General features: G+C 36.8%; 2 protein-coding genes across 5 annotated transcripts; one reads left to right on the forward strand and one right to left on the reverse strand.

The window, feature by feature from the left end:
• Positions 1-412: 412 nt before the first annotated feature.
• Positions 413-6,781, reverse strand: LOC133848447 (peroxidasin). 3 transcript variants are annotated; one of them, XM_062284009.1, is made up of 7 exons: positions 6,499-6,780; positions 5,621-6,008; positions 5,404-5,487; positions 3,263-3,709; positions 3,024-3,201; positions 2,815-2,951; positions 413-1,169 (listed from the first exon to the last, which is right to left on the reverse strand). In XM_062284009.1, exons 2-7 carry the CDS (start codon positions 5,634-5,636, stop codon positions 1,057-1,059), a joined length of 975 nt encoding a protein of 324 aa, XP_062139993.1. In that variant the 5' UTR covers positions 5,637-6,008; positions 6,499-6,780; the 3' UTR covers positions 413-1,056. The 3 variants fall into 3 exon arrangements, with proteins under 3 accessions (XP_062139993.1, XP_062139992.1, XP_062139994.1); XM_062284008.1 differs by having other exon boundaries at positions 5,621-6,780; XM_062284010.1 differs by lacking the exon at positions 5,404-5,487 and having other exon boundaries at positions 5,621-6,781.
• Positions 6,782-7,382: 601 nt separating this feature from the next.
• Positions 7,383-11,277, forward strand: LOC133848452 (very-long-chain 3-oxoacyl-CoA reductase). Of its 2 annotated transcripts, XM_062284016.1 has the most exons (6): positions 7,383-8,075; positions 8,363-8,409; positions 9,894-9,969; positions 10,038-10,378; positions 10,604-10,746; positions 10,842-11,277. In XM_062284016.1, the coding sequence occupies exons 1-6, from the start codon at positions 7,913-7,915 to the stop codon at positions 10,867-10,869; spliced, it is 798 nt and encodes a 265-aa protein (XP_062140000.1). In that variant the 5' UTR covers positions 7,383-7,912; the 3' UTR covers positions 10,870-11,277. The 2 variants fall into 2 exon arrangements, with proteins under 2 accessions (XP_062140000.1, XP_062139999.1); XM_062284015.1 differs by having other exon boundaries at positions 7,384-8,075; positions 10,604-11,277.
• Positions 11,278-11,338: the final 61 nt, after the last annotated feature.

Raw genomic sequence — 11,338 nt, forward strand, 5'->3', positions numbered from 1 at the left:
CTAAAATCATCAAATGCTTAAATGGGAATTATTTTAAACGAGAAATAAAAAAGCTGCCTTCGGCAAGCCGAAGTTTAAATACACTTGCAGAGATAACACACAAGAAACAAACACAATTTTTGGACCGATTGTTTCATTGTTGTATGGGAATAGGAATAAAAAGAAGAAAACCCAAAATTTGGATAATATCAATTCAAGTCACAAAGGGTTTCAAATATGAATTGAACTTTTTCCAATTTCAAATAAAACTTCGAGAACGGAACAACGGACAAGAAAAGAAACCTCTTTTATTATAGATTTCATATTTTATATGCTCTGCAAGGCTAGATAAAAGACATTTGCCAATGATCCCAACTGATATGCCATTTGATTTTTTTGTCAAGAAGCTACAACCATTAAAATGCAGAGGAAGTTTTGTTTTTGGTTTCGAATTTCGAATACGAAAATAGGCGATGGATGGAATTAGCATATATTATGGGTTATGGATAGGATAGGAACAGGGGAAGTGGGAATCGGGGGACTGTACTATAATAGCCAACAAAAACACGGCCTTTGAGTAGTACGCATCAGAGTTTAAATTGTATTCACATTCAATTTTTTTCGTTTTTTTTTCAATTGCAAAATCAATTCTTTAGGTATTTCATTTTTTTTTTGTTAGTTTTTTATGGTATTTTTGCGTACGCCCTTATATACGACTTTGTTTTTTGTTTTCTTTTGATTTCTATATATGTCTTTTTTAAATACATATTTTCTGTTGTTATTCTTAATCTTACTTTTAGTATTTCATTTATGCTATGTATTTTTAAACAACCCATGATTAGAGTAAAAGTTGAAAATGCAATCCTGGACAAGATTTTTGTTCAATGTTTTTTTTTTTTGTTTTATGTTTTTTTGATTTTTGTTTTAGTTTTGTTTTTTTTTTTTTATGTTTTGGTTTTTGCATTTTCCCATCATACTTTTCCCCACATTTACTGACATTTGAAGTTTTCTTCTGTTTTGAATATTTTGTTGATAGCCTTACCGTTTACCATCGATTTGTTGTCATTCTGAATGTTGTCATCGCTGGAACGGTTTCACTATCGCAAATATTATAAAAAACACAACCATAGTTACGGGACTCGACATGAATCGCGTTCCATTCGCATGTTGCATTGCAGCGGGTTCCTCACCTGAAAAATACGAAGAGAAATCATTCACAGATTACGGATTACAGATTTTTAAACAGAAATAACAATTCACATCATAACATAGTTCATACTTCATCCTTACTTACTTTATAATTCAGATTTAAATAGTAGTATTTCATACTTGTTCCTTATTATTATTCGGAAATCATAACAAAAAAATTAATAATAATATTTCATACTTGCTCCTTACTTACTTTATAATTCATATTTAAATAATAATAATTCATATTTTTCCCTTACTTATTCAGAAATTAGAACAAATAACAAAATAATAGTACAAACTTGTTCCTTCCTTAATCAGAAATCATAACAAAAAATCAACAATAATACTTCATACTTTTTCTGTACTTATTCAGAAATCATAACAAAAAACAAAATAATAATATTTCATACTTATTCCTTACTTATTTTAAATTTCAGATTTGAATAATAATATTTCCTTACTTATTCAAAAATCATAACATAAAATAAATAATAAAAGTTACTTATTTCTTATTATTATTCAGAAATCATAACAAAAAAAATTAATAATAATATTTCATATTTGTTCCTTACTTATTTTATAATTCATATTTAAATAATAATATTTAATCATTTTTTCTCATTTATTCATAAATCAGCTCTTAGTTTACTTGGCGTATATTTTACTTTTTTAAGGGCGATTTTTCATTAACCTAATAAAGTGATCTTTATAGCTATTGTCTAAATAAAATAAGTTTGCTCAATAAAGTTCTCTATAATGACATTGAGACATTACAAAATCAACTATTAGTATTTAAACTAAAACTAAGCTTCATAACTTACTACAAAAAGAGAAAAAGGAAACTTTGGATTGAGAAATAAGCTTAAACAATCAAGTATTTTCATATACGAAAGCTACAATGGAGTGTGCTCGACTGTGAGATATCCATTTTGAATAAAAGCAAAACAGCGCGCTATAAATATTAAAATAATGAATATACAAAAATACTAAAATTGTACCAACTGCTATATATGGTATATTACTAAATTTAAAACACACCACAGAGTGCATTCTTACTTCAGAGATCAACCCTTAGTTTACTTAAAACTTAAAGCAAACTTTGAAAACTAAGCTCTATAACTTACTATACAAAGGGAAAGAATCTTTTGATTGAGCATAAGCTTCAACAATAAAGTATTTTCATATAGTTCATTGACCAAAGGCTAAAAATCGACATAAATAAAAGAAGCCTATCAAATAACATTAAATGAGGAAGAAGCCACACACAATGACTGCCGTATTAATAAATGCGGATGTTGCTGTCCACAAATAGTTTAGTTCGAAGTTCGAACGCACCTAAAAGTATGCTTTAATTTTGAGCCATAGCTGAAGCCCAGCAACTGTTCTACGAAATCAGCGTGCGCCTAAAAGCATGCTTTAATAAATTGCGTTGAAAGGAAAAGTTGAGTTGGGACTACAATGAAATCGACTTGCACTTTCACAACCTCTTCACAGGCTTCTGCCTCACATTGTGTTCATTCTTTTCCCTTTCCTTAAACTACAAATGTGAAGCAAACAGTGGGACAGAGGACAGTTCGTTGTCCCTTCTAGGTGCATAAAATGGCTTCCCTCTGTCTCGCGTTTCCGTTTTCCGTTTTGACTCACCATTTAGCACATGCACTACAACAGTTTCGGTTATCTCGTTGCCCAGCATGCAGGTGTAGTTGCCAGTGTCCTGGCGATTCGCATTGGCAATGTAGAGACGACTCAAGGCTCTCCCTGGCAGCATGTCCGTTTTGACACTGCAAAGAAGGGAGAGAATTAGCAGGGAAGGAAGGAAGGAAGGAAGTTATGAAGGAGGAAATTAATCTTACCTAATGCCACCGCGACTGGTGTCGTAGTTGAGCAAGCGTACGCCATGGCGCCAGGTGATGTAGGACGATGGATGTGGTATCTTCGAGATGACGCACTGCAGCTCAATGGTGCTACCAGCCTTGTAGTATTTCTCCGGTGTGGCCGATCCTCGCTCATCGAGAATTTCCACATGAGGAACTGAGTAAGTAAAGCAAAGATTAATACTACACGACTATACGACAATGTCTTTTTCACTTACCAATTATAGTTAGGTATACTAAGAGTACCAACGGTGGATGCGACGACACTTGACACTCGTAGGGACCCTCGTCACGTTCATTGGCAAATTGTATCAATAGCTTCCAATCGTTGGGCTCCTCAAACTCCAGCGAATAGCGCGAATCCCCGCTATATGTGTGCTGGCCAAATGTGATCAGGGCGAGATCGTCGCCCTTGCGTCGCATCCACGACACCGTCTTGCCCTGCAGATCATTGACCCGACAATGCAGATACACATTCGATGAGAGCTGTGTGCTTATGTTGATTGTCGTATACGGATCGGCAAAGAACGGAAATGGCTCGTGCGTTGTCGTCTCGGTGACCTCCAGTTCCTCATCCTCGGGCGTGTCTGTGAACGGCGACGAGAACTCCTGCCAGAAGTTTTTCGGAAACGTGTCAAACGGATCGCCAGCTCGGGGACGTTTTACTGCAACAACAGCAATTTGTGAGATTTCAGTATTTTTGTATAGTAGAAAACATAATTCATTTCAATTTGGCCTGACCTGAAAATTAATGAAGTATTCAAATCATTTTTACAGATTGCAATTAAGTATAGACTAATATCGGAATACTTTCTTATAACTTATAACTTAAGGTTTTTCATCTCCAAATTGTTTCTTAATCTGTGTAAATTATATTATATGAAAACTATAATTTCTGAATAGTGTATTTACGATTACAATAGGTTCGGTTTACCTTATATAAATTTGAATATTAAAAGGTAACTAATGTTCTTCTGTACTAACACTTTGTAAGGAAGGATTCTAAGGAAACCGAAATTTTCCCTTTTCAAAACAACACAATTCTACTCACTTTGCTCAATTTTGATATATCACACTTATAAGAATCTAACATAAATAAAGTAGTAGATATTCAATGTTAAATCGGAATATTATCTTAATAACTTAAGGTAAAGATATAAATATAATAATTATTATTTCTCAACTCTTTTTTTATAGCTTACAATCTGATACGTTCAGTTTACCTTAGATATCTTTTAATATTTACAGGTAAGGAATGCACTTCTGTATTATAAAATTCTTGATTCTTAATTCTAGGGATATTTTCCCTACTTAATATAATACAATTCCACTAACATTCAGCATTTCAGCATTAGTTCTTAGGTCTTAGGTAGAACCGGGTGCTCTTAAGAAGGGCGGAGCTTAGACCAATGGAGGTCCTTAGCTGTACAGGTATAATTGGCTTCGTTTCAGAATTGGCACAATGTGGATGTATTTTTTGGCAAAAGTCAGCAAAATCCTGGATCGTTGTTGCACGACGAATCGAGGTTTTTTAACCGGAGTCGGGATAACGCTTGGCATCTACAGAGAAGTGTTTCCTTAACTCCGGACTCGTTACATTTTCTACACTGATCACTATTCGTAGTGTCCAGCCCGAAGATGGCGTAGATCATTTAGGCACTGCAATTCAATCCCGGAGTCGGGATAATGTTGGACATACAAAGAGGAAAAGCTGCAATCTTTCCTTAATTTCGGAAATGATCATTCACTATCTGTGATGCTTAGCTTTACATGAACATCCGCTAGTAACCAGTTAAAATGCCGAGCATTAGCCTGCTGTCTTTACTTAAAAGTGGGTTATTTCGGTTAAGTCAATGTTTATTGAAGCACACATTAGCCTTACAGTTTTCCTTGAGTTGGTAGAGCGCCAGGTCACGTCCCATCGAAGCTTAGACCGTACTTTAATTACTCTCAGGGATATTTTTGAATTCCTACTCAGGTCAAATATCTTAATACCAAGTCGTTTATCTTAAGTAATAAAGAAGATGTTAATGTGCAATGCTAAAACATTTTTTGGAATATCGTTTTTATAATTGAACTTCAACTTTCAATTGCAAACTTGAAGCTAAACTCCAAGCAGAGTCTATGTTATTAAAGAACTTACTTAAATCAATATTCATTTCTTGATAATCATTACTTCTATTCCTTTAAGGACTTTCCAAAGTTAGTTCTTTCCTCGGAAATGTTACAACACTTTCTTAAACATATGCCACACTTTGAATAACACCCAAATAACTATTCTTGATTCTATGAGCATTAAACATAAATCAACTTTAACTTAAAAAATTGACATTTCAAATAGAGAGAGAGAGCAACTCACATGTCGTCGAGGTGGATCCGGAGCCTATGTGATGTAGCGATGAATATATAATTGCAAATATCCAAAATAATCTAGATTTCATCACTGCAAAATCAATTGAAACGTCAATCAAAGGTGTCAAGAGTTCGTCATCAAGAGATGCAGATGCAGGACGGGGAGGGAAATGGAAAATGGAGGAGGAAAAGCTGAAAGTTGATAGCGGAAAGGGAAAACTCACCGCAGCATATGCACATATAATGAAAGTGCTTGGAATGCAAATAGTTGTTGTTGTTGTTGTTGATGATGTTGTTGTTGTTGCTCTTCTTCGTTTGCTTCTTTTAGTTGAACTTGTTCTTGTCCTTGTTATGCTTTTGTCCTTAGGCTGCTCCTTGTTATGGTTTCTTTATCTAATCGACAACTTTGCATCACTTTCGAATCGCTTTCAACATATTATTTGAGTTTGTGTTTGAGATTCAGATTCTGATTGAGATTGAGATTCGAGATGCGTGCGAGATTTTTTGTGGCGATGCATTGAGTTTTTTTTATTGTTGTTGGTTGTTTTTTTTTTGAGCTTGAGCTTGAGTTGTATTCAGAGTGTTTGCTCTCATCGATTGCTGGCCATTTCACTGAAATCGTTCACATTTTATTAGCAACACTTTTATTATTTGTATTTTCTTTTTTCTTTTATTATATTTGCGTGTGTGTGTGTGTGTGTGTGTGTGAGAGTGTTTTTATTTGTTGGTCTTCCACTTTGCGACTATGTTACTTGGCTTCTGCTGCTGCTGATGCTGCTTAGATGACCAATAATTGGAATGTAGGTCAGGATGCGATGTGCGCATGCCACACGCTCAGCTGCCTAACTCAATTCAGATTGCAAAAGGATGTCGAGAATGTGTTCTTAGTCTTTTTTTCTTTCTTTCTTTCTTTCGTTTGCCAATATTGCACAATGCTGCCCACTTTTATTTATTTACATACATATGTAATTTGCATGTTAAATGTTTGCAAAAACGAAACATTTGTTACCCCCTTTTGTATTTGGTAGATGGATGCTTGCATATTTTATTATGTGTTAACCCAGAAATTGGCTCGCAATGGCAGCGCACAACAATTGCTCACTTTTAACGTGTTAGCTGCTGCTGCTGCTGCTGCTGATGCTTGTGCTCTTGACGATGTTCTTGATGATGACGATGATGATGTCGATGTGACCATGTTGCATTTGCCGGCGCCACGTTTAAGCGTTGGTTGTTGGTTCGCACGCACTTGACACGAGACTGCCGCCACAGATAGCAGCAGCAGATACTCCATATTGCTCTCGCGCAGCAGCAGCAATCATTATTCTAGGGTTGTGCACAGCGCACAGAGTTGCCAATTAAAATGGCTTGCTTGGCATTATTTAAAAACACGTTAAATTAAATCGACAGCCTAAACGTATGCAACACTTTATGCACGAGCTGGCGCCATCTAGCGTGCATGTGCGCCACGCTATTTAAAGATTATCCTCAAAGCACATTTCAATGTGCCGTTAAATGCGCATATTTGTTGTGAGTTTAATTATTTGTATAATTATTTACTATTTAAATGCTTGTGGTTTCCTAGACTAGCTAAAATTTGATAGCATTCTAATGTTATCGTCATCGAATTGCCTGCTGCAGCTGCTGCTTGCTATATTTACGTCTCCTGCGCATGTGCAGTTTTTTTTTTCGGGGTGAGAGTAAAAGAGAGCGCGTTACTGCGTCTATGCATGTATGTATGTTTGTGTGTGTGTGTGTGCCCCCTTATCGTTTTGTTGGTGGTGCGATATGGAATTCGTATGGAAAGCATGTGCGACGAGAGCGCGCTGCCGAGGCGTGTTCGCACACACACACTTGCAAATTACATAAGTGGCGCGAAGCTAGACGGGCACACAGACACACTAACACATACACAGACAGACACACTCACATTTATGCAGGCATACAAATAAATATGTGCTCAGTCGGCATTTCATTTTTCGTGCCGTCGTCGTTGACATTTCATGTTGTAAATTCAATTAAATTTCCAAAGAAATTTTCCAAAAAAAAACTCTTCTCTTGTGCATGCAGAACACAACGATTTTTGTTTGATTCGGTCAACACACACACACACACGCATTCGATAATCGTATCTGTCTTGCATATTAAACGCGCGCACTATTAGCAATAAACAAAAAGGAAAAATACAAAATATATTCAATTCTGCCGGGCAATTCAACGGGGCAGAGACAAAGCTGAGCAGAGAGTCCAAAAGCAAAACACAAACCTCAGTACAAAAGCAAAAACAAAACGACGCCGACAGCGACTGAGGCAGCGACAGCAAACGGCGACAGCGACTGAGGCAGAAGCTACAACGACAGTTCAATTGAATATTTTTCAGGCAGCCAACGGAGCCCGAGACCGCCGCAGTTGTCAACGCAAAGCACACCGCTAAATAACGAAAAATTGCTGTTTTGTTTTAATTACTACTAAGCTAGTGTAAAACACACACACTCCCGCACACACACACACCTAAAGAAATGGATGAGAATTCGCATTTATTGAAAATATTGAGCGGCATTGCCATCAGCATTGTCGGCTTTCAGATATGCCGCAAAGTCCTGCCATGGATCTATTCGAATATTTTGGGGCCACAGTTGGTTGGCTCCTCGGTGAATCTGGCCAAAATGGGCGACTGGGCAGGTGAGTGAATAAGCAACAACAACAACTTCAAAAGAGTCGCCGCCATTTTGAACTTTGTGCGCTGATAAAAATCATGCGTTGAGTCTCCTGATCAGTGTTGGCGGTAGCCAAAACTAGCGTGAAACCAGCTAAAGCGGCAGCGCTGTTCCTGATAAGGGGCTTTCCACCTTACATACATCATTACTCACACTTATGACACCAAAAATTTATATAGTTGCTAACCTATTGATTACTCCATGTACTATAATATTTTTTCATATATCTTTTTTTTCCGTTTTTTTTTTCAGTTATCACTGGATCGACGGACGGCATTGGCAAAGCTTATGCTAGGGAGGTAAGATGCCCTTAGAGTGTGATGACTTGGTCAGAAAACATCTTAACAACAACAACAACAACAGCAACAGCAAAAAACAATATCTACGACGAAAAATTGCAATTAACAAACAAATTGACATTATGGCATTTGCGTTAAGCTTCGAGCATGACTTGAACATTGGATTCCATTAGCCTCTTAAATAGCTGCCTTTCTACACGCTAATGCATCTTTTCTCAATTGCACTTTTGCTCTTAAGTGCTAATTACCCATATCCGAAAGTAGCACCCAAAAAAACATACACTGAACTGAACTGATCTGATCCGATCTGAACTGAACTGAACTGATGATCTATGTACACACACAGCAAAAAACCCTAGAACTGTTGATCTAGCAAACAAACTGCAGTTCATAGTATAAACAACACTTACGAAAACCGTATCGCATTTGCCCCATTCTTGTTTACCTTAATCAGCACTTTGCACAAACGTTGTCGCTTACTACGCTTCTCCAATCCCAAACTCGGAAAGAGGAGAGACCCCAATTGAACCCAACCGATGTGCTAGCTAGCTAGCTAGCTGAAAAAGTAATGTTTTCCGAATGACATCCAAGGGTCATATTTGCATGGACTTTCTTTGAACACGACGCGCTTGTGTAATGCTAATTAGTATTGACTGTGCTTTAAGTACTCTTTTAATCAGCTAGCTAAATTGTTTTTGCTCAAGTCGTAGAATTACACTTTAAACTTAGCATACACTAGGGCAATTGAATTGTTAATCAATAATTGACGATCCCTTATTATGCAAAATACTATGTCCATCAAGCTAGTATTTGTGTAAAGTTCGTTGTTTCAGAAATATAATAGATAGATTCGACTAACCGATTTTACCATTTCGCATATAGGAGACATAAGGCTTGAAGTAATTTAAAATTTGCACCTTTTTCTTATGTTTTAGGAAAAGATTTCTTGCATATATAGATAAAATATATAAGATTCGACTAACCGATTTTACTCTTTCACCTTTTGTTATGTTTTAGAGAAAGATTTCATGCACATATAGGAGATATAAGACTTGACTTGACTTAATTTTAATATTTCACCTTTTTTGTTATATTTTAGGAAAAGAGTTTCTTCATACGTAGATTGGACTGACCGATTTGAATTTTTCACTTTTTTCGTTTATGTTTTAGGAAAAGATTTGCAGCATATATAGAGAAGATATACATAGGATTTAACTAACCGACTTTTTCACCTCTTTTGTTTTAGAAAAAGATTTGCTGCACATATAGTTAATATAAGATTTGACTTACCGGTCTAATTTTTGCTGATTCGACTGTAATAATTGAGTATTATCCGTTGAAGTTCAGAATGCAATTATAGCATCGATATTTTTGACTGTTTTATGATTTAGATGAGCCAAGAGTATTCGATTAAGTTTCCAATTTCATAAAATATTTAACTTTTCCATACATTAAATTGTTATCCCACAAAATATCCATTGCAGTTGGCACGCAAGGGACTGAAGCTGGTGTTGATCTCACGATCGTTGGATAAACTGAAGACGGTGGCAAAGGAAATAAGTAAGATAGTTGGCAAAATGCTTTAGGCCCGGCTTAAAACACGTTAATTTCATGTGGCATACTTCCAGGCGATGAGTTCGGCGTCGAGGTGCGTGTAATTGATGTGGACTTCACAGCGGGCTTTGAGATCTACGATCGCATACGTCAGGAAACAGTTGGACTTGATGTTGGCGTGTTGGTCAACAATGTGGGCATCAGCTATAGTCATCCAGACTATTTCCTCGATTGCTACAATACGAATCCAAAGTTTTTGCGTGACATTGTGTCGGCCAACATTCATTCCGTTACCCATATGACGGCGATCTTTTTGCCTGGCATGGTCGTGAAGCGCAAAGGTGTCGTCATCAATCTGTCCTCCACTGCGGGTGTCATTCCCAATCCACTGCTGAGCGTCTACAGTTCCACAAAGGTAGCTCCAAATAGATTTTAAAGTCTGACTTAGTGACTGACTTGACTTGATCAATTCTAACCCAATTTGAAGGGACTTTTTCATTATAAAAGCTAACAGCTACGTCACTTCATTACCAAGTAATGAAGTAGTGATGTAGCTGTTAGCTTCATTACCAAGTAGTGATGTAGCTCTTAGCTTTTGTTTGACACACTAAAGATACTAATTCAATCTCCTTTGCTTTAGGCATTTGTGAACAAGTTCAGCGATGATCTGCAGACGGAGTACAAGGCGCATGGCATTCTGGTGCAGAGCGTGCAACCCGGTTTCGTGGCCACCAACATGTCCAAGATACGCAAGCCGAGTGTTTTTGCGCCCACGCCCCAAACGTATGTAAAATCAGCACTCTCGACACTCGGCTTTGCCAACCAAACAGCTGGATATCTGCCACATGCTCTGCTTCAACTAGTCATCCATCTTACAGAGGCTCTGCTGGGCGAACAGTTTGCTAGAAATGTCGTCTTGAAAAACATTTTGGGCACTCGCAAGCGTGCGCTGCGGCGTCAAGAGAAACAGCAATAGAACAATTTTTAGATACGAGGGACATACAGAGAGAGAGAGAGCGCGAGTGATGTTTATAATGTGTCTCCATTTCATTGCCAGTTCCACTTGTAGTCTAATTTGGTGTCTTTTGGACGGGTAATTTGGTAATGATTTGGCACAACAAAAAAAAAACAATTGACAAAAAAAAACTGACTCGAAGCGCGTGATGCGCATTAACAAAAGAATTAAACAGAACAAAACCAATACCAATGATAACGTTATTTTTTTGCTTACATTTTACACTTTTTCAAATTCACCAAGTATTGTTTAGCTTCGCTACACTTACAACAAAAATAAATTAACAATTTTTCAACTTATTGGCGGTTTCTTTTTCACTCAACGTTTATTATCGTTATCGGGCAATACGGTTGACATTTG

This window comes from Drosophila sulfurigaster, chromosome X, assembly GCF_023558435.1.
Source record: "Drosophila sulfurigaster albostrigata strain 15112-1811.04 chromosome X, ASM2355843v2, whole genome shotgun sequence".
In the NCBI taxonomy this organism is placed as follows: domain Eukaryota; kingdom Metazoa; phylum Arthropoda; class Insecta; order Diptera; family Drosophilidae; genus Drosophila; species Drosophila sulfurigaster.

Coding starts and splice junctions, on each gene's coding strand:
- LOC133848447 (XM_062284009.1), bottom strand. Junction 3,710..5,403: donor CGGATCCACCTCGACGACAT/GTGAGTTGCTCT, acceptor CTGTTGTTGCAG/TAAAACGTCCCCGAGCTGGC. Junction 2,952..3,023: donor ACCAGTCGCGGTGGCATTAG/GTAAGATTAATT, acceptor CCTTCTTTGCAG/TGTCAAAACGGACATGCTGC.
- LOC133848452 (XM_062284015.1), top strand. CDS start 7,913: ATGGATGAGAATTCGCATTTATTGAAAATATTGAGCGGCATTGCCATC. Junction 8,076..8,362: donor CAAAATGGGCGACTGGGCAG/GTGAGTGAATAA, acceptor TTTTTTTTTCAG/TTATCACTGGATCGACGGAC. Junction 9,970..10,037: donor GACGGTGGCAAAGGAAATAA/GTAAGATAGTTG, acceptor GCATACTTCCAG/GCGATGAGTTCGGCGTCGAG.